The sequence below is a fragment of the Lepus europaeus genome, chromosome 10, assembly GCF_033115175.1.
Source record: "Lepus europaeus isolate LE1 chromosome 10, mLepTim1.pri, whole genome shotgun sequence".
Taxonomy (NCBI): domain Eukaryota; kingdom Metazoa; phylum Chordata; class Mammalia; order Lagomorpha; family Leporidae; genus Lepus; species Lepus europaeus.
Genome location: NC_084836.1, coordinates 4,602,997 through 4,623,577, shown reverse-complemented (window position 1 = coordinate 4,623,577; position 20,581 = coordinate 4,602,997). Strand labels below are relative to the sequence as shown.

Here is a 20,581-nt window from a genome sequence, read left to right as displayed (position 1 = left end):
GGCGGTGGCTTTACCCATTACACCACAGTGCTGGCCCCCACCTTGAGTTTCTAAAACGCTTCCCCGATCCCCAGTCCAAAGGAGCCCCCGCTGTTACCTGCTCCCAAGAGACCCTGTGCTTTTGCGCCACCCACTGAAAACCACTTCTACTCATGACCGTGCTTGCTGCTTGGCCCCTCTGTCCCCGAGCAGAGGTCACGTCTGTCTCACAGCTGCGGACTGCCTAGAACCAGGCACGGCCTCAGCACGCAGTAGGTACTCATCAAGGATCTGTTAAGCATGGATCTACTTTTATCAAAATGTTCTGGGGTCGTCGCCGTGGCTCTCTTGGTTAATCCTCCACCTGCAGTGCCACACCCCATATGGGCGCCAGGTTCTAGTCCCGGTTGCTCCTCTTCCAGTCTAGCTCCCTGCTGTGGTCTGGGAGTGCAGTGGAGGATGGCCCAAGTGCTTGGGCCCTGCACCCGCATGGGAGACCAGGAGAAGCACCTGGTTCCTGCCTTCGGATCGGCGCAATGCCAATCATGGTGGCCATTTGGGGAGTGAACCAACGGAAGGAAGACCTTCCTCTCTGTCTCTCTCTCACTGTCTATAACTCTACCTGTCAAATTAAAAAATAAAAAGGAGGCAAAGACTCTCCTTTATAAAAAAAAAAATGTTCTAAACAAGAGTTGCAAAATACAAATTCTGTTCCCTGCGTTAGCCAAAAGGGAACCAAGCATGGCAGGCGACGCCGGGTCCACTGCCTCTGCACGGGGAAAGACAGAGGCCCGAGAGTCGAGCCACCCAGTGCCGGCGTGGGTGGGCAACAAGCTCCCTTTGGGGAGACCCCTAGGCACTGCCAGCTACGGCCACGGCACCTGCTCTTTACGACCCCGCGAGCAGCCACGCCCCTCGGCGTAATTCCCAGAGAACCCGGCAGCTGTGCCCAGAAGCCTGGAGCAGCTCGAGACCAGAGGCGACCAGAGGCGACCAGAGGCGCAGGGAGGCGAGAAGCTCAGACAGCTGTGACCTATACACGGGTCAGGCTCGTCCTGAGCCCACACAGGACAAAGGTCACGGTTCTGCACCCAGGGAAGCAGGGGCGGTGGCACGTGGGGGTGATGCCCGCCTCCACTATCAGGTCACGCTTCCAGTCCCCCGCTCTGCTTCCCGTCCAGCTTCCTGCTAACACATCTGGGAAGGCAGCGGTGCCGGCCCAAGGGTGGGGCCTGACACCCACGTGGAACACCCAGAGGGAGTACTGGGCTCCAGGCTTTGGCCTAGAACAGCCCTGGTGGTTGAGGACATCTGGGGAGTAGAATCAACAGACACAAGATCGCTCTCTCCTCTCTCCTCTCTGTCACTCTGCTTTGAATAAACAAATAAACACATCTTTTTAAAACACAGCAAGAAACATCAGACAGAGAACTCAGTCTGCCAGGAAACACACAAAACACACCCATTTCTCGCACATATTTCAGGCATAAATGGAGCGGAGTGAGAGCAAGAATCCACTGAGAACGTCTTGAACACGAGGAAGCAGGCTAGGAGAGGAGAAGGGATTTTCAGAGCCGAGAGAAACCGACGACAAACATCGCATCACTGCAGGAACTCGCACAGCAGACACAGCAACAAGAGGCAGACGCAGGAGCTCAGAGAGAGCAGGGAGCGGGCACAGAAGTCAGCCTGGAGAGCGGGCGCCAGCCAGCGGGGCAGACGGAGAGAGGGGGCGGGGCAGACGGAGAGAGGGGGCGGGGCAGATGGAGAGAGGGGCGGGGCAGGCTGGAGGCACTGCGGGGGGGGGGGGGGACACGAGGCAGGGTGCAGGCACCCACGTAGGGGGAGGAGGGACAAGGGCAGGCTGGAGGCACCCACGTAGGGGGAGGAGGGACGAGGGCAGGCTGGAGGCACCCACGTAGGGGGAGGAGGGACGAGGGCAGGCTGGAGGCACCCACGTAGGGGGAGGAGGGACAAGGGCAGGCTGGAGGCACCCACGTAGGGGGAGGAGGACGAGGGCAGGCTGGAGGCACCCACGTAGGGGGAGGAGGGACGAGGGCAGGCTGAGGCACCCACGTAGGGGGAGAGGGACGAGGGCAGGCTGGAGGCACCCACGTAGGGGGAGGAGGGACGAGGGCAGGCTGGAGGCACCCATGTAGGGGGAGGAGGGACGAGGGCAGGCTGGAGGCACCCATGGCGGGGGGGGGGGGGAGTAGGAGGGACGGGGCAGGATTTCAGCGCCACCGCAACACAGCCAGTCCTCCTGAAAGCAAGCAGAACTTGTCTGGGAGACGCTGCCGAAGCCCCCACGCCCAGGCACCGCTTAGCTTTGTCTTCGGTTCAAGGATCAGGGAACAAACTTGGTAGGATCCAGGCTGAGAAAGGAAATCGGCTCCGAGGGGAGGAAAACTCGGGATCAGCGCAGGTTCTTCCCAGCAACACCCAGCCCAGAGGAGGGAAAGCACTTCCCACACAAGGGGCGGGGGCACACCGAGACGCCTCCCCAGCCAAGGAGCCAGCAGAGGCGCCAGGAGGCAGAAAGGGGAGCAAAGCGCCCCGGAGCTGAACTCGACAGCGAAGTCCAGCCAAGCAAGCAAACCAGCCACAACCAGCACTCTGCAGAGGGCAAACAGGTGAAGCCGAACCGCGCTGCGCCTGCGCGCGACTCACCGTGAAACAGGCAGAACCACGGGGCTGTGCAAACCCAGCCGAGTGCACCCACCACCCACGTCACCCCTGCCCAGCAACCACACACGGCGCAGGGCGAGGCGGGAGGATGGCCGGGGGCAAACCCAAGTGCCGGCCACCACGTGTGGGAGCCTTCAAGACGTCCCCATTCCCGGCCAGAGCTGTCCTCCATCTCGCAGTGGCTCGGGGGTCCAGCGTGGCTTGTGGGGAAGCCGTTCACAGGAGGTTCAGAGACGGCTTCCGCCTCCCGCCCTGGTCTCACAGGCTTGAGCAAGGACCCGGGGCGCTGCAGTGACCCGGCCTGCTCAGACGAGGCTCCGGCTCCGCCGCTCTGCGCCTCGGTGTGCTCACTCGAACCCGGGCCAGGCGAGCCGGAAAGCGTGCCCGCGTCTGGACACTGCGCCGGCCCCATCCGAGCGTGCGGGGTGGGGGGGGGGGCACTTCCTCTTCTCCTGGCAAATTGAAAGCCATCTAAACTCCGCGTTTTATTTCTTCAGGAGACTTGATCCTGTTCTTACACAATCCTCTCCGTCCATGTATCCGCCCACCCGCGGGTGCAGCCCTTCTACGGGCAAATAAAGGCCTAGAATTCTGTACTCCAGCACCGCCGCTGATTGCTGCTGGGTGGTGGACGATGAATAATTTATTACTTTCTGCTTTGTACTTTTCAGAATTGCTCACATCTTTTTAATGGCCAGGCATTTCTGCAACGGTTATGTCTTCACGAAAACAATGAAGTCATTAACAATCACGACCAAACAAAGCAACTTTTAGCCCGTTTACCAGCAGACAGTAAAGTGCTCTCTTCTCTAATACCCTGCGGCAACACCAGCTTTGCTAGTTATTTCTTTATCAACAGTTTTCTGCTGAATATTGTATATTAATAATTTGTTCTATGTGTATTAAGAACAGTATGTGTTTAGTTGAAAGGCAGAGCAAGAGATGGGGAGGGGGAGAGAGGGAGAGGGAGAGGGAGGGGGAGGGAGAGGGAGAGGGGGAGGGAGAGGGAGAGGGAGGGAGAGGGAGAGGGAGAGGGAGGGAGAGGGAGAGGGAGAGAGAGGGAGAGAGAGGGAGAGGGAGAGGGAGAGGGAGGGGGAGGGGGAGGGGAGGGGGAGGGGTCGAGGGAGAGGGGGAGGAGGAGGGGTGGGGAGACAGGGAGAGGGAGAGGGAGAGGGAGAGAGAGGGAGAGGGAGAGGAGGAGAGGGAGAGAGAGGGAGAGAGAGGGAGAGGGAGAGGAGGAGAGGGAGAGAGAGGGAGAGGGAGAGAGAGGGAGAGGGAGGGAGAGGGAGAGAGAGGGAGAGGGAGAGGGAGAGAGAGGGAGAGGGAGGGAGAGGGAGAGAGAGGGAGAGGGAGAGAGAGAGGGAGAGGGAGAGGGAGGGGGGAGGGGGAGGGAGGGGAGGGAGGGGAGGCGAGGGAGAGAGAGGGAGAGGGAGAGGAGGAGAGGGAGAGAGAGGGAGAGGGAGAGGGAGAGGGAAAGGGAGGGGGAGGGAGAGGGGGAGGGAGAGGGAGGGGGAGGGGGAGGGGAGGGGGAGGGAGAGGGAGGGGGAGGGGAGGGGGAGGGAGAGGGAGAGAGAGGGAGGGGGAGGGGGAGGGGAGGGGGAGGGGGAGGGAGAGGGAGGGAGAGGAGGAGAGGGAGAGAGAGGGAGAGGAGGGAGAGAGAGGGAGAGGGAGAGAGAGGGAGAGGGAGAGGGAGGGGGAGGGAGAGGAGGAGAGGGAGAGAGAGGGAGACGGAGAGGGGAGGGGGAGGGGAGGGGGAGGGGGAGGGGAGGGGGGGTCGAGGGAGAGGGGGAGGAGGAGGGGTGGGGAGACAGAGAGAGGGAGAGGGAGAGGGGGAGAGAGATCTTCCATGTACTCTTCAGTCTCCAGAAACCCACGGAGGCTGGGGCAGGGCCGGGCCCAAGCCAGAAGCCAGGAGCTCCACCCAGGGCTCCGCACGAGTGGCAGGGTACCAGGCACTTGTGCCGTCACGGCGGCCTCCCAGGGTGTGCTTCTGCAGAGGCCGGACTGGAAGCCCAGGCGGGCTCCATCTGCAGAGTCCGGTCCAGGAGCGGACGCCCCCTGCAGCCGCGGAACCCGCAATGCGCGGCGCTCACCCCGGGGGCGGCTACTCTCAGGCGTTCGTGACGCACCTGTTCCGCCCGTCTGCCTCATGCTTCCACAGTCCAGCTGTGCAGAATCTTCTTGCCAAGTTCGCACAGGCAAGCCCATCAGTCTACCTAGGGCGTCGGGGCTTTCATGTCGTGCTTAAAAGACCTTTTCAACCCCAAGGTTAAAAATATTCCGCCATATTATTTTTAAATGTGATAGCTGAGGCATACACAATCTACTTCCACGGGGAGTGAAGGGTCTGAGTTTCGCTCCGAATGGCTACTGAGTCACTGAGGAACCTACCCCCGCCCCATCACGACACGGAAATGCCTCTCCACACGCCAGACGTGGGGCCGCGCTCTGCCGTGGCGAGATAAGCCTCCACACAGGCAGAGAGGGTCCAGGCCCGGCTGCCCCACTGCCAACCCAGCTCCCTGCTAATGCGCCTGGGAGAGCAGTGGAAGCTGGCCCAGGTGCTTGGGCCCCTAGAAGATCCAGGCTCCTGGCTTCGGAGTGGCCCAGCCCTCGCCATGACGGGGAGTGAACCAGCCGGTGGAAGATTTCTCTTTCTATCTCTCCTCCTCTCTCTCGGTCACTCTGCCTTTCAAATAAAGAAATCTTTTTTCAAAATGCTCGATTTATACACAAAGACTGGTCAGTTCTCCAACCACTCTCACTAAATCAGTCTGTACGTCCACTGCTGTAGCAGCACCACAATGTCTTAATCACTGAACCTTTCTAAAATGCTTCACACGTGATGGGAGAAGACCATATTGCAATGCATGTATCTCCAGATACAGCGAGAGCAGGCGTAACTAAGCAGTCTCCAGTCCACAAGTCAGAACAGGCCACGCCGCCGGTGAAGCCATATCAGCCGCTAGGGAAGTCCGCTGTGCCGCCATCAGAGCCAGTGTGTGGCCCACACGAAGGATACAGAAGCATCGCCTCCCGGCACAGAGGCTACCGCCAGGAGGCGCAGGTGGTGTCGGGTGAGGAGAGGTGGGCAGGGCCCCCGCAGGCCTCCCCTGCGGCCACCGTGCTGTGTGCGCCTCCCTTACGCCGCCTGGCTTCGGGGAGACGACGGCCTCACCTCTTGGCAGAAGGTCCTCTCGATGTCCTCTAAGGAGCAGTGGCTCCAGTCAGCTTCAGAGGGTGCGGAGCCGCGCAGGTGCTCTGCCGCCGGGGGGTCTTTGGTCGGCTGCTCCACCCCTGGGTACTCTGGAAAACAGAGCAGAATGAGCCCACAAGCGCCACAGCCACCTTTGGAGGGTGCTTCCTTTAACCCTCGCTTGTCTGGTGAAAATTAAGGCCCGCGGGGAAACGATGCTCCTTAACTACCCCTGAAATGCCCGGATGAGCATCTTGGGAAAACAATCAGCCTCCTGCTCGCTCTAGCGCTGGGTGAGTCCCGGGAGGGTGAAACGTGCCCTGAGCGTCCACATGCAGCCATGAAGGCAGCGGGCGACGCGCGGGGCGACCCTTCCACGACACAGACTCTTCACTGAGAAGTCTGTTCCTAGGAAGACAAAGCGGCCAGAAGTCGCAGAGATAACGGCAGGCCTGGCAGTGTGAATGTTTGATTTTTATTTGGTTAAAAAACATACAAGTATTAGTCAAAGAAAAACGAGTGGGGGGAAACATATTATTAACACAACTAAGAAATACAAGACAATTTTAGTAGCACACGAGTAACTCGTAAGAATCAATAGGGGGCTGGGGGCCGGTGCTGTGGCATAGTGGGTAAGCCACCGCCTGCAGTGCTGGCATCCCATATGGGTGCCGGTTCAAGGCCCAGCTTCTTCTTCTCTGCTGTGCCTGGGACAGCAGTGGACAATGGCCCAAGTCCTTGGGCCCCTGCACCTGCGTGGGAGGCCTGGAGGAAGCTCCTGGCTCCTGGCTTCGGATCTGCATGGCTCCAGCCATTGTGACCAACTGGGGAGTGAACCAGCGGATGGAAGACACACACCCCCCCCCCCCGCTTCTCCTCTCTCTGTGTAACTCTGATTTTCAAATAAATAAATGAATAAATCTTTAAAAAAAAGAATCAATTGGAAGCTTATATTCACCAGGGCAGCAGAGTGCCACTGCAGGCAGGGAGCTCACTGGAGTGAACTCAAACAGAATCTAATAAACGTACAAAAAACTGCCCAAACTCACTGGTGACTTCAAAAGTCAGAAAAACAAGTTCACATTTTTTCTACTTGTCAAACAGGCAAGGGAGGGACAAAGGGCAGGATCAGAACCAGCTGCACTTGTTTTTTGTTTTTTAAGATTTATTTATTTATTTGAAAGGCAGAGTTACAGAGAGGCAGAGGCAGAGAGAGAGAGAGAGAGAGAGAGAGAGAGAGAGGTCTTCCATCCGCTGGTTCATTCCCCCAATGGCCACAATGACCAGAGCTGTGCTGATCCGAAGCCAGGAGCCAGGAGCTTCCTCTGGGTCTCCCACGTGGGTGCAGGGGCCCAAGCACTTGGACCATCCTCCACTGCTTTCCCAGCCATAGCAGGGAGCTGGATCCGAAGTGGAACAGCCAGGACTCAAACCGGCGCCTATATGGGATGCCAGCCCTGTAGGCTGTGGCTTTACCTGCTATGCCACAGTGCTGGCCCCCAGCTGCATTTATGCATAAAAAAAAAAAGTCTGGCACCGGCACGGTGGCACAGTGGGATAAGCCTCCGCCCGCGCTGCCAGCATCCCACATGGGCGCCAGTTTGTGTCTCAGCTGCTCTGCTTCTGGTCCAGCTCCCTGCTAAAGGCCTAGAAAAGCAGCAGCAGACGGCCCCAGTGCTAGGACCCCTGGTGCCCACATGGGAGACCTGGATGGAGCTCCTGGCTCCTGGCTCCGGCCAGGCCCAGCCTTGGCCAGTCTAGCCTCTGGGGAGTGAACCGAGGCATCAAAGGTCTCTCTCTCTGTCACTTCCTCTCAAACTCCTTCAAATAAATAAGTAGATGTTTAAAAGAAAATCTGGCAGAATATCCTAAGCCTCTCAGGAACTTTATACTCAACAAATGCATGTGGGTGGAGACATTTTCTGCACTGTTTACAAGAGGAGAAAATGGAAACAATCTGAATGCCCATTAGTAGTGGATGGGTTTATAAATTAACGGCTCGCCAAGTCTATGAGGCACAGGCACTAGACACCACGCGCGTGCCTAAGCTAATGACGCAGACTCCTCCCTGCCATCTATTGTTTCTTCCAATCCGCGTGTGCATCAGAAAAAAGTCTGGGCGGGTGACAACCAAAAAGCAGACGCGACGGGGTTACGAGGGACCGGCAGTCTTGTGTTTTCTGGTTGTATCAGAAAAGAACATGCTACCTTTACAATAAAGGAGAATAAAATAAATACGGAGTAGGGCCGTTCTCTCTCTCAAAGTCAACGGCAAGAACCACAAATGGTTTCCCAGATTTATCTCCTAAAACGCCTGCAGTGAGCTCCAGCCCAAGCAGGCACAGGCGACTGCGGCAGCTGGAGAACCGCCAGTCACCCGCGATGCCGCCTTCCATCGCCAAAGCAAAGGAGACAAAGTGGCCCCCAGCTCCCTCCCGGCCACAGCTGCCCTCCAGATCCGGGCCTGCGGGTCCACGGCCTCCGTGAGGCTCACGGGCTCTGCCTGGCTCAGCACAGCCAGGGCTCCAGCCCGGCGTTCGGAGGCTTCTTCCTCTTCCCACGGCCTCTGTCCAAGAGCAGCACCCCGACAGCCACACACAGAGAACACACACAGAGCACACACAGCACACAGAGCACACACAGAGCACACACACAGAGAGCACACACAGAGAGCACACACAGAGAGCACACACACACAGAGCACACACAGGGCACACACAGAGCACATACACACACAGCACACAGAGCACACACAGAGCACACACACACAGAGCACATACACACACAGCACACAGAGCACACACACAGAGCACACACAGAGTGCACACACAGAGCACATACACACACAGCACACAGAGCACACACAGAGAGCACATACACACAGAGCACACACAGAACACACACACAGAGCACACACACAGAGAGTACACACACAGAGCACAGAGCACACACACAGAGAGAGAACATACATACACAGAGCACACACACAGAGCACACACAGAGCACATAGACACACAGAGCGCATATACACAGAGCACACACACACAGAGCACACACAGCACATACACACACAGAGCACACACACAGAGCACACAGAGAGCACATACACACAGAGCACACACAGAACACACACACAGAGCACACACACAGAGAGTACACACACAGAGCACAGAGCACACACACACACAGAGAACATACATACACAGAGCACACACACAGAGCACACACAGAGCACATAGACACACAGAGCGCATATACACACAGCACACACACAGAGCACACATACACAGAGCACACACACACAGAGAACACACACAGCACATACACACACAGAGCACACACACAGAGAGCACACACAGAGAGCACACACACAGAGCACAGAGCACACACACAGAGCACACACAGCACATACACACACAGATCACACACAGAGCACACACAGAGCACACACACACAGAGCACACTCACACAGCACACCAGGGAAGCCTGTCTGTGTGCCGTCTAAACACCACGCCTGTGCTGCAGGCTCAGGGGCGGCCCCTGTGTGCTCCCAGGCTGCCGGCAGCACCCAGCTGTGACACATCCGGCAACTCGGCGCCCACCACACTCACACCAGGAGTCACTCCCGAGCGCTCCGCGGGAATTCCTGCCACTGCTCATTTCCCCACGATTTCTCCTGCAGGAGCCTCGTTGGTTCAAAACAGGGGAGAGAAGCCAAGCCGCGGGGCTTCCCCAGGTACAGCCACGGGGCGCTCCTCCCCAGCACCCTCCCCAGCACCGCACCCCTCCCCAGCACCGCACCCCCCCAGCACCCTCCCCAGCACCGTACCCCCCCAGCACCCTCCCCAGCACCCTCCCCAGCACCACACCCCTCCCCAGCACTGTACCCCACCCCAGCACTGTACCCCACCCCAGCACTGTACCCCACCCCAGCACTCACTCCCTCCCCAGCACCGCACCCCCCCAGCACCCTCCCCAGCACCCTCCCCAGCACCACACCCCTCCCCAGCACCGCACCCCCCCAGCACCCTCCCCAGCACCCTCCCCAGCACCACACCCCTCCCCAGCACCGCACCCCCCCAGCACCCTCCCCAGCACCGCACCCTCCCCAGCACCCTCCCCAGCACCGTACCCCACCCCAGCACCCTCCCCAGCACCGTACCCCACCCCGGCACCCTCCCCAGCACCGCGTCCCCGCCCCAGCACCGTACCCCCTCCCCAGCACTGTACCCCCTCCCCAGCACCACACCCCCTCCCCAGCACCGCACCCCCTCCCCAGCACCACACCCCCTCCCCAGCACCGCACCCCCTCCCCAGCACCACACCCCCTCCCCAGCACCCATCCCCATGCACCTAGAGACACCGCCTGGGACACAGGAAGTGCACTCCACGTCTAGAAAAGCCAGAGGTGACGCCCGCCGCCAACACAAGAACCAGAGACTCTGTACAGCAGTGAGAACCCAGCCCAGCCCACGAGGCCGGCATGGTGACATAGTGGGCACAGCCGCCGCCTGCAGCACCAATTCGGGTCCCAGCTGCTCCACTTACGATCCAGCTACCTAAGCATCTGGGAAAGCAGCAGAGGATGCCCAAGCGCCTGGACCCCGGCACTGGAGGCAGCTCTGGCCCAGCCCTGGCCATTGCGACCACGCAGGCAGTGGATGGCAGACCTGTCTCTTCTCTCTGCGACTCTGACTTCACATAAACGTGAGTGTTGTTTTCAGCACCTGTGGAGCTGTGGTCTGCCTGGTGTTCACTTGTTGAACGTTGTGGTTAGTGCTGAATTAAGCTTGTGATTATAGAGTGGATTAAAATGATGTCTTTGTAAAAATTAAAGAAAAAAAAGAGGGGGATTGAGAGAGAGAGGAGAGGGAAATATGGTTATCTTCTTAGAACTGTACCTATGAAATACATGAAACCTGTTCTCTTTATGTTAATAAAAAATTTAAAATAAATAAGTATCCTTTAAAAACAGAAAAGAAAAGAAGAAAAGCCCCAGCCCTACAGACAGCTCTTGGAAACGGGCTCTTGTCTAACGCATTTTTCCAAAATGTGGAAACAGAGCAGCAAACTTCACCCATATCACTCGTGGATTCAGGTCGTGGAAAAGTGGGGGCTCAGAGAGAGCAGAAACGGACAGAGTCACTGGACTGCGCCCCAGGAGGAAGCGAGATGAACCCACGGGGCGAGGGCAGGCAGGGGAAGTGCATTCCACAGGGCGCTCTCCTGGGCCGGCGCTGTGGCATAGCAGGTAAAGCCGCCGCCTGCAGTGCCGGCATCCCATATGGGCACCGGTTTGAGGTCCGGCCGCTCCTCTTCCAATCCAGCTCTCTGCTATGGCCTGGGAAAGTAGTAGAAGATGGCCCACGTCCTTGGGACCCTGCACCCACAGGGAAGACCCAGAAGAAGCTCCTGGTTCCTGGCTTTGGATCGGCACAGCTCAGGCCGTTGCGGCCAATTGGGGAGTGAAGCAGCAGATGGAAGACCTCTCTCTCTCTCTCTCTCTCTCTCTCTCTCTCTCTCTCTGTCTCTACCTCTCTCTGTAATTTTGCCTGTCAAATAAATAAATAAAAATCTTTAAAAAAAAAAGAATTGTATCACAGAACTTAGTTTCTTGCAATACCTAATCAAATAAGCAAAAGAGAAAAGGAAAAAAAAAAAAAAACAGAAAAAGCAAAAACCCCGGTCAGCATACATTAAAGCACTCGGAAAGAAGATGGGCGTCAGAGGGTTTTGCTCCCAACTGTGAGGTTCAGCTCACGTGTGTGCAAGCGCCCTCCCCCAGACAGCAGCTAGAATGCCGGGCGCACACAGACAGCAAGCTGTCTGCAGGCACGGGGGACCACGGAAAGCAGCTGCACATGGGGCCTGGAGCCGAGGCGTGGGAAACCCGAGGTGCTGGTGCTATGGCTTTTTGCCTGAGGGCAGGTCCCAGCTGGAACCGCGCTACGTGGCTACAACTTGGATGCAAACACAGGTTCTCACCAGCTTCAGGAATCAGAGTTCGTGATGACCACAGCTCGGGGGGTGGGAGGAGGAGGAGGAGCCCAGAAAGACGCGAGGCGGGGAGGGCTCTCCACAGCCCATGAAGGAGCTGCACCCCAGTCTCTGGCCGGCCCGGAAATGGGTGTATAAAGCAGGCACGGCGAGAACTCCAGGGGTTCGCTCCGCCCGGGGGCTGCAGATGAGACTCTGAGGGCATCCAAGCCAGCGTCCGTTACAACAAAGCCAAAACGTGTTTCAGAGGAACGTAAAACAACCCATAGTCTCTGCAAAAAAAAATTAACTACATCCAGGGCAAGCTCCACATTAACGGACGCTTGTACACAATCACACACACGTGTGCACGCGTGTGCACACACACATGAGCGCACACACGCCCAGGAACCTGTGATCCACATTCAAAAAAAAAAAAAAAAAAAAGGAAATCAAGAAAGGCCGAACCCAGAGACGACCTAGGTTTGCAATCAGCAGATGACAATGCTAGGGGCTGGAACTGTCGTACCGGAAGTTACACAGTCACCTGCGAGGCCAGCATCCCATAGGATGCCAGTTCAAGTCCTGGCTGCTCCACCTCCAATCCAGCTCCCTATTAATGCGCCTGGGGAAGCACCAGAAGATAGCCCAAGTGCTTGGACCACTACTACCCTGTGGGAGACCTGGATGAAGCTCCTGGCTCCCAGCTTTGGCCTGGTCATTGTGGCCATCTGGGGAGTGAACCAACAGATGGACGATCTCTCTCCCAGCCTCTCCCTCCCTCTCTGTAACTCTACCTTTCAAATAAGTATGTAAATCTTTTTTAAAAAAGAAAAATTTAAATCACTTAAAATTCTTAAGTAGTATGGATGTGTATGTATATAATGTCTACATTTGAAGGGAATTTGACAAAATGTTTTTTTAAAAAGTTGCCCTTTAAAACTAAAAAACAATATATTGAAGTAATAAAATATTTTAAAACTTCCATGCCAGTATTTGAGACGGTAAAGGAAAACACTCCCGGTGAACAGACAGGGACTCTCAGGACAACAGGGCGCCAGCAGTCTACCACGTGTTCACCGTGTGCAAGACAGCAGCGGAGCGGGGCAGGAGGGAAAACACGGCGGCCAGGAGTTCCAGGTGAGCCTGGTGCCTGAAGACCTGTCTCGCCAGCCCTGAGGCAGGCACAGAGCCCTTGGCTGAAAGATTTAACAGCGAGAGCCGCCGGGGCAAGCGAAGTGGACAGAATGCGCTCCATTCGCCAAAACGCATTAAAAACACACAAAGTGCACAAGACAAATGCAGGAAAGGCAGACAGGTAAGAAAGAAGAGCAACGCAGTGGACAAGACGCGAGACCACGTGAGGAAGACAACCACCAGTGAGAACCTGCCCCACAGAGCCTTAGCAACCCCACGGACTCAACAGAGAGGGAATCATGACAAGGCACCAAAATGAAACAAGATGGTAGAGCCGGGAACGCCATGGTGGAGCCACGGCAGAGCCGGGACCACTACGGTGGAGCCACGCAGACCCGGGAACACCATAGTGGAGCCACCGCAGACCCGGGAACACCACAGTGCAGCCACGGCAGAGCCGGGACCACCACGGTGGAGCCACCGCAGACCCGGGACCACCATGGTGGCACCACCGCAGACCTGGGAACACTACGGTGGAGCCACGCAGACCCGGGAACACCATAGTGGAGCCACCGCAGACCCGGGACCACCACAGTGGAGCCACGGCAGAGCCGGGACCACCACGGTGGAGCCAAGAAGTAAACTGGAGAACGGCCCTGGTGACGACTGCGCCACGGGGACGGCGAGGGGTCCAAGACAATCACTGTGGACGCAGAGGGAAAAGACACGGAGCAGAGTGTCCGAGGACGTAACAGCGACAGGGACAGAGACGACCAACACAAGCGTCATCTGTAGCCCACTGGTGAAAATGTAGGAAACGGAAGATTATCATAAGAGATATCATTTTACTTGAATAATCCTGAAAAGAATTCAACGTGCACACTGGAAACACACTGCGTCTGGAGAACGGAGGCAGGGGGCACAGCACTGAGACCCCACCCAGCTCTGCTGCTGACACTCCGGGCAAATCATTCTCTAGGAGAGAGCCAGCCGATCACCGACAACGGGCAAAGCTACGCAGGCCTCAGCCTCCACGTCAGCCCAGCCCCAGCAGGCCGGGAGCAGCCCAGGGGGCTCTGATAGAGAACCTGCAGCCCGTGGATGGGGGTCAGTCCAGCACCAGCAGGCAGGGGAGCAGCCCAGGGGGCTCTGATAGGGGACCTGCAGCCCATGGATGGGGGGTCAGTCTGGCCCCAGCAGGCTGGGAACAGCCCAGGGGGCTCTGATAGGGGACCTGCAGCCCGTGGATTGGGGTCAGTCCGGCCCCAGCAGGCCGGGAACAGCCCAGGGGGCTCTGATAGGGGACCTGCAGCCCGTGGATGGGGGTCAGTCTGGCCCCAGCAGGCCGGGAACAGCCCAGGGGTTCTGATAGGGGACCTGCAGCCCGTGGATGGGGGTCAGTCTGGCCCCAGCAGGCCGGGAACAGCCCAGGGGGCTCTGATAGGGGACCTGCAGCCCGTGGATGGGGGTCAGTCCGGCCCCAGCAGGCCGGGGAGCAGCCCAGGGGTCTCTGATAGGGGACCTGCAGCCCATGGATAGGGGTCAGTCTGGCCCCAGCAGGCCAGGAACAGCCCAGGGGGCTCTGATAGGGGACCTGCAGCCCGTGATTGGGGGTCAGTCTGGCCCCAGCAGGCCGGGAACAGCCCAGGGGGCTCTGATAGGGGACCTGCAGCCCGTGATTGGGGGTCAGTCCGGCCCCAGCAGTCCGGGGAGCAGCCCGGGGGCTCTGATAGGGGACCTGCAGCCCATGGATGGGGGTCAGTCTGGCCCCAGCAGGCCGGGAACAGCCCAGGGGGCTCTGATAGGGGACCTGCAGCCCGTGGATGGGGGTCAGTCCGGCCCCAGCAGGCCGGGGAGCAGCCCAGGGGTCTCTGATAGGGGACCTGCAGCCCATGGATAGGGGTCAGTCTGGCCCCAGCAGGCCAGGAACAGCCCAGGGGGCTCTGATAGGGGACCTGCAGCCCGTGATTGGGGGTCAGTCTGGCCCCAGCAGGCCGGGAACAGCCCAGGGGGCTCTGATAGGGGACCTGCAGCCCGTGATTGGGGGTCAGTCCGGCCCCAGCAGTCCGGGGAGCAGCCCGGGGGCTCTGATAGGGGACCTGCAGCCCATGGATGGGGGTCAGTCTGGCCCCAGCAGGCCAGGAACAGCCCAGGGGGCTCTGATAGGGGACCTGCAGCCCGTGATTGGGGGTCAGTCTGGCCCCAGCAGGCCGGGGAGCAGCCCAGGGGTCTCTGATAGGGGACCTGCAGCCCGTGGATGGGGGTCAGTCCAGCCCCAGCAAGCCGGGAACAGCCCAGGGGGCTCTGATAGGGGACCTGCAGCCCGTGGATGGGGGTCAGTCTGGCCCCAGCAGGCCTGGGAGCAGCCCAGGGGGCTCTGATAGGGGACCTGCAGCCCATGGATAGGGGTCAGTCTGGCCCCAGCAGGCCAGGAACAGCCCAGGGGGCTCTGATAGGGGACCTGCAGCCCGTGATTGGGGGTCAGTCCAGCCCCAGCAGGCCGGGAACAGCCCAGGGGGCTCTGATAGGGGACCTGCAGCCCGTGGATGGAGTTCAGTCCGGCCCCAGCAGGCCGGGAACAGCCCAGGGGCTCTGATAGGGGACCTGCAGCCCGTGGATGGGGGTCAGTCTGGCCCCAGCAGGCCGGGAACAGCCCAGGGGGCTCTGATAGGGGACCTGCAGCCCGTGGATGGGGGTCAGTCCGGCCCCAGCAGGCCGGGGAGCAGCCCAGGGGTCTCTGATAGGGGACCTGCAGCCCGTGGATGGGGGTCAGTCCGGCCCCAGCAGGCCGGGAACAGCCCAGGGGCTCTGATAGGGGACCTGCAGCCCGTGGATGGGGGTCAGTCTGGCCCCAGCAGGCCGGGAACAGCCCAGGGGGCTCTGATAGGGGACCTGCAGCCCGTGGATGGGGGTCAGTCCGGCCCCAGCAGGCCGGGGAGCAGCCCAGGGGTCTCTGATAGGGGACCTGCAGCCCATGGATAGGGGTCAGTCTGGCCCCAGCAGGCCAGGAACAGCCCAGGGGGCTCTGATAGGGGACCTGCAGCCCGTGATTGGGGGTCAGTCTGGCCCCAGCAGGCCGGGAACAGCCCAGGGGGCTCTGATAGGGGACCTGCAGCCCGTGATTGGGGGTCAGTCCGGCCCCAGCAGTCCGGGGAGCAGCCCGGGGGCTCTGATAGGGGACCTGCAGCCCATGGATGGGGGTCAGTCTGGCCCCAGCAGGCCAGGAACAGCCCAGGGGGCTCTGATAGAGAACCTGCAGCCCGTGGATGGGGGTCAGTCTGGCCCCAGCAGGCCGGGGAGCAGCCCAGGGGGCTCTGATAGGGGACCTGCAGCCCGTGGATGGGGGTCAGTCCAGCCCCAGCAAGCCGGGAACAGCCCAGGGGGCTCTGATAGGGGACCTGCAGCCCGTGGATGGGGGTCAGTCTGGCCCCAGCAGGCCTGGGAGCAGCCCAGGGGGCTCTGATAGGGGACCTGCAGCCCATGGATAGGGGTCAGTCTGGCCCCAGCAGGCCAGGAACAGCCCAGGGGGCTCTGATAGGGGACCTGCAGCCCGTGATTGGGGGTCAGTCCAGCCCCAGCAGGCCGGGAACAGCCCAGGGGGCTCTGATAGGGGACCTGCAGCCCGTGGATGGAGTTCAGTCTGGCCCAAGCAGGCCGGGAACAGCCCAGGGGCTCTGATAGGGGACCTGCAGCCCGTGATTGGGGGTCAGTCTGGCCCCAGCAGGCCGGGGAGCAGCCCAGGGGGCTCTGATAGGGGACCTGCAGCCCATGGATGGGGGTCAGTCTGGCCCCAGCAGGCCGGGAACAGCCCAGGGGGCTCTGATAGGGGACCTGCAGCCCGTGGATGGAGTTCAGTCTGGCCCAAGCAGGCCGGGAACAGCCCAGGGGGCTCTGATAGGGGACCTGCAGCCCGTGGATGGGGGTCAGTCCGGCCCCAGCAGGCCGGGGAACAGCCCAGGGGGCTCTTACAGGGGACATCACATGCAGCCCGGCCCCAGCAGGCCGGGGAGCAGCCCAGGGGGCTCTGATAGGGGACCTGCAGCCCGCGAATGGGGGGTCAGTCCGGCCCCAGCAGGCCGGGGAGCAGCCCAGGGGGCTCATAGGGGACCTGCAGCCCGTGGATGGGGGTCAGTCTGGCCCCAGCAGGCCGGGGAACAGCCCAGGGGGCTCTGATAGGGGACCTGCAGCCCGTGGATGGGGGTCAGTCTGGCCCCAGCAGGCCGGGGAGCAGCCCAGGGGGCTCTGATAGGGGACCTGCAGCCCGTGGATGGGGGTCAGTCTGGCCCCAGCAGGCCGGGGAGCAGCCCAGGGGGCTCTGATAGGGGACCTGCAGCCTGTGGATGGGGGTCAGCCCGGCTCCGTCTCCCCTTTCCTCACATGGGCTTTCTGGAAAGATGCTGTAGTACCGCTGACACTGCTAACTTCTGGGTAGTGGGCAAGCTCACTTCGGGGCTAGCTCATGGGCAGGGCTGCCAAGGACATGGCAGGAGACGCCTCGGGCTATGCGGAGCTCGGCGTCGGCCTCGGCAGACTTGGCAAGGCAGAGTCCTGGGGCCTGTTCTGAAAGACCTTCGTTGGCGATCCCAGGCCACAGCCTCCAAGCCAGGCATCTGCAGCTCGCCAGGTGGAGCTGAGCGCGCAAGCCTTTGCTGTCCTGAGTTACACTGGAACCACACGGTGACGGCCGCTTCCAAACAACCCAGTCCCGAGCCGCGAAGCCCGAGGTGAGAAACCACTGAGCAGGCCAGTGGCCACGGGGCGGGAAGACCGAGCCTCTGATGTTATTCATGCTGTCACCCTCAAGGACCCATGGCCTTGCACCAGCAGGTGGACGAGACTGGGGTGAAGGCCAACGACACAGAGACACCTTCCTTGCCAAGGCCACCCTGGGCGCGTAAGAAAGTTTGTGGGAATCAGAATTTTTAAAGGCAACCTTATTTTGATGCCAAAAACTTTAAATCCATAGTTTTTTTTAAACACCCATTCTCCATGCATTTCTTGAAGACCCTTCATGTGCCTACATGACCATGACTGCACATGTCTAACTTAACTACAAATTATTCAGCCATCCGCTGTTTTATACCAAGAATTTTCCCCATCACTGAAAGGAATATGTGTTCGTCAGTCCAAACTCTTGAAAGATGCAGAAGTGGTCCAGGACGCTGAGTGGTCACCGTGAGTGGGGCAGGCACGGCGGCTCGGCAGGTGAAACCACTGGCTGGGTGGACGCCCACGTCCCACACAGAAGTGCCCGGGTCGGGTCTGGGGCAGACACCTACATCCCACACAGAAGTGCCCGGGTCGGGTCTGGGACGGACGCCCACAGCCCACACAGAAGTGTCCGGGTCGGGTCTGGGACGGATGCCTACATCCCACAGCCCACACAGAAGTGCCCGGGTCGGATCTGGGATGGACGCCCACAGCCCACACAGAAGTGCCCGGGTCGGGTCTGGGATGGACGCCCACAGCCCACACAGAAGTGCCCGGGTCGGGTCTGGAATGGACGCCCACAGCCCACACAGAAGTGCCCGGGTCGGGTCTGGGACGGACGCCCACAGCCCACAGCCCACACAGAAGTGCCCGGGTCGGGTCTGGGATGGACGCCCACAGCCCACACAGAAGTGCCCGGGTCAGGTCTGGGGCAGACGCCCACAGCCCACAGCCCACACAGAAGTGCCCGGGTCGGGTCTGGGGCAGACGCCCACAGCCCACAGCCCACACAGAAGTGCCCGGGTCGGGTCTGGGGCAGACGCCTACATCCCACAGCCCACACAGAAGTGCCCGGGTCGGGTCTGGGACGGACGCCTACATCCCACAGCCCACACAGAAGTGCCCGGGTCGGGTCTGGGATGGACGCCCACAGCCCACAGCCCACACAGAAGTGCCCGGGTCGGGTCTGGGACGGACGCCCACAGCCCACAGCCCACACAGAAGTGCCCGGGTCGGGTCTGGGGCAGACACCTACATCCCACACAGAAGTGCCCGGGTCGGGTCTGGGACGGACGCCCACAGCCCACACAGAAGTGCCCAGGTCGGGTCTGGGACGGACGCCTACATCCCACAGCCCACACAGAAGTGCCCGGGTCGGGTCTGGGATGGACGCCTACATCCCACAGCCCACACAGAAGTGCCCGGGTCGGGTCTGGGATGGACGCCCACAGCCCACAGCCCACACAGAAGTGCCCGGGTCGGGTCTGGGACGGACGCCTACATCCCACAGCCCACACAGAAGTGCCCGGGTCGGGTCTGGGACGGACGCCTACATCCCACAGCCCACACAGAAGTGCCCGGGTCGGGTCTGGGACGGACGCCCACAGCCCACAGCCCACACAGAAGTGCCCGGGTCGGGTCTGGGGCAGACGCCTACATCCCACAGCCCACACAGAAGTGCCCGGGTCGGGTCTGGGACGGACGCCCACAGCCCACAGCCCACACAGAAGTGCCCGGGTCGGGTCTGGGACGGACGCCTACATCCCACAGCCCACACAGAAGTGCCCGGGTCGGGTCTGGGATGGACGCCCACAGCCCACAGCCCACACAGAAGTGCCCGGGTCGGGTCTGGGACGGACACCCACAGCCCACACAGAATTGCCCGGGTCGGGTCTGGGACGGACGCCCACAGCCCACAGCCCACACAGAATTGCCCGGGTCGGGTCTGGGATGGACGCCCACAGCCCACACAGAAGTGCCCGGGTCGGGTCTGGGACGGACGCCTACATCCCACAGCCCACACAGAAGTGCCCGGGTCGGGTCTGGGATGGACGCCCACAGCCCACACAGAAGTGCCCGGGTCGGGTCTGGGATGGACGCCCACAGCCCACACAGAAGTGCCCGGGTCGGGTCTGGGATGGACGCCCACAGCCCACACAGAAGTGCCCGGGTCGGGTCTGGGGCAGACGCCCACAGCCCACAGCCCACACAGAAGTGCCCGGGTCGGGTCTGGGGCAGACGCCCACAGCCCACAGCCCACACAGAAGTGCCCGGGTCGGGTCTGGGATGGACGCCCACAGCCCACAGCCCACACAGAAGTGCCCGGGTCGGGTCTGGGGCAGACACCTACATCCCACAGCCCACACAGAAGTGCCCGGGTCGGTCTGGGACGGACGCCCACAGCCCACAGCCCACACAGAAGTGCCCGGGTCGGGTCTGGGATGGACGCCTACATCCCACAGCCCACACAGAAGTGCCCAGGTCGGGTCTGGAAGGAGCTCCTGACTCCTGGCGTTGGCCTGGCCCAGATCTGGCTGCTGTGGACATGCTGGGAGTGAACCAGCAGGTGGAAGACTTTCTCTTTCTCTTTCTCTCTCTCTCTCTGTCACTCTGCCTTTCATGTAATAAATATTTTTAAAAGACAACTTGTGAGTGTGTACTTCTGCAGTCGCATACTGATCGTCCACATTTACTTTGTTATTGTCACCTCTTTGTGGAAAGGACTGTCCCCGGCTACACACGTGCACATGCTGTGACTCAAGCCTTTCTCTGCTCTTAGGCGTCCATGTCACTCTCGTAATGACGCCATGGCTTTCTCGGCAGACAAAGCACTCCCTGTATTTGAAATATTTCCTCGGGAACCGTGTGAGAGAGGAATCACCATGCCTCCGCCCT

The 20,581-nt window shown here is 60.2% G+C and overlaps 1 protein-coding gene across 1 annotated transcript in view; it reads right to left on the bottom strand.

Moving 5' to 3' along the window:
* Positions 1-20,581, bottom strand: part of EFCAB6 (EF-hand calcium binding domain 6) — a 248,212-nt gene that overhangs the window by 148,729 nt on the left and 78,902 nt on the right. Inside the window, exon 10 of the mRNA XM_062201869.1 lies at positions 5,846-5,973. Coding sequence (XP_062057853.1) covers positions 5,846-5,973 — 128 coding nt within the window. The remainder of the gene's footprint in view (positions 1-5,845; positions 5,974-20,581) is intronic.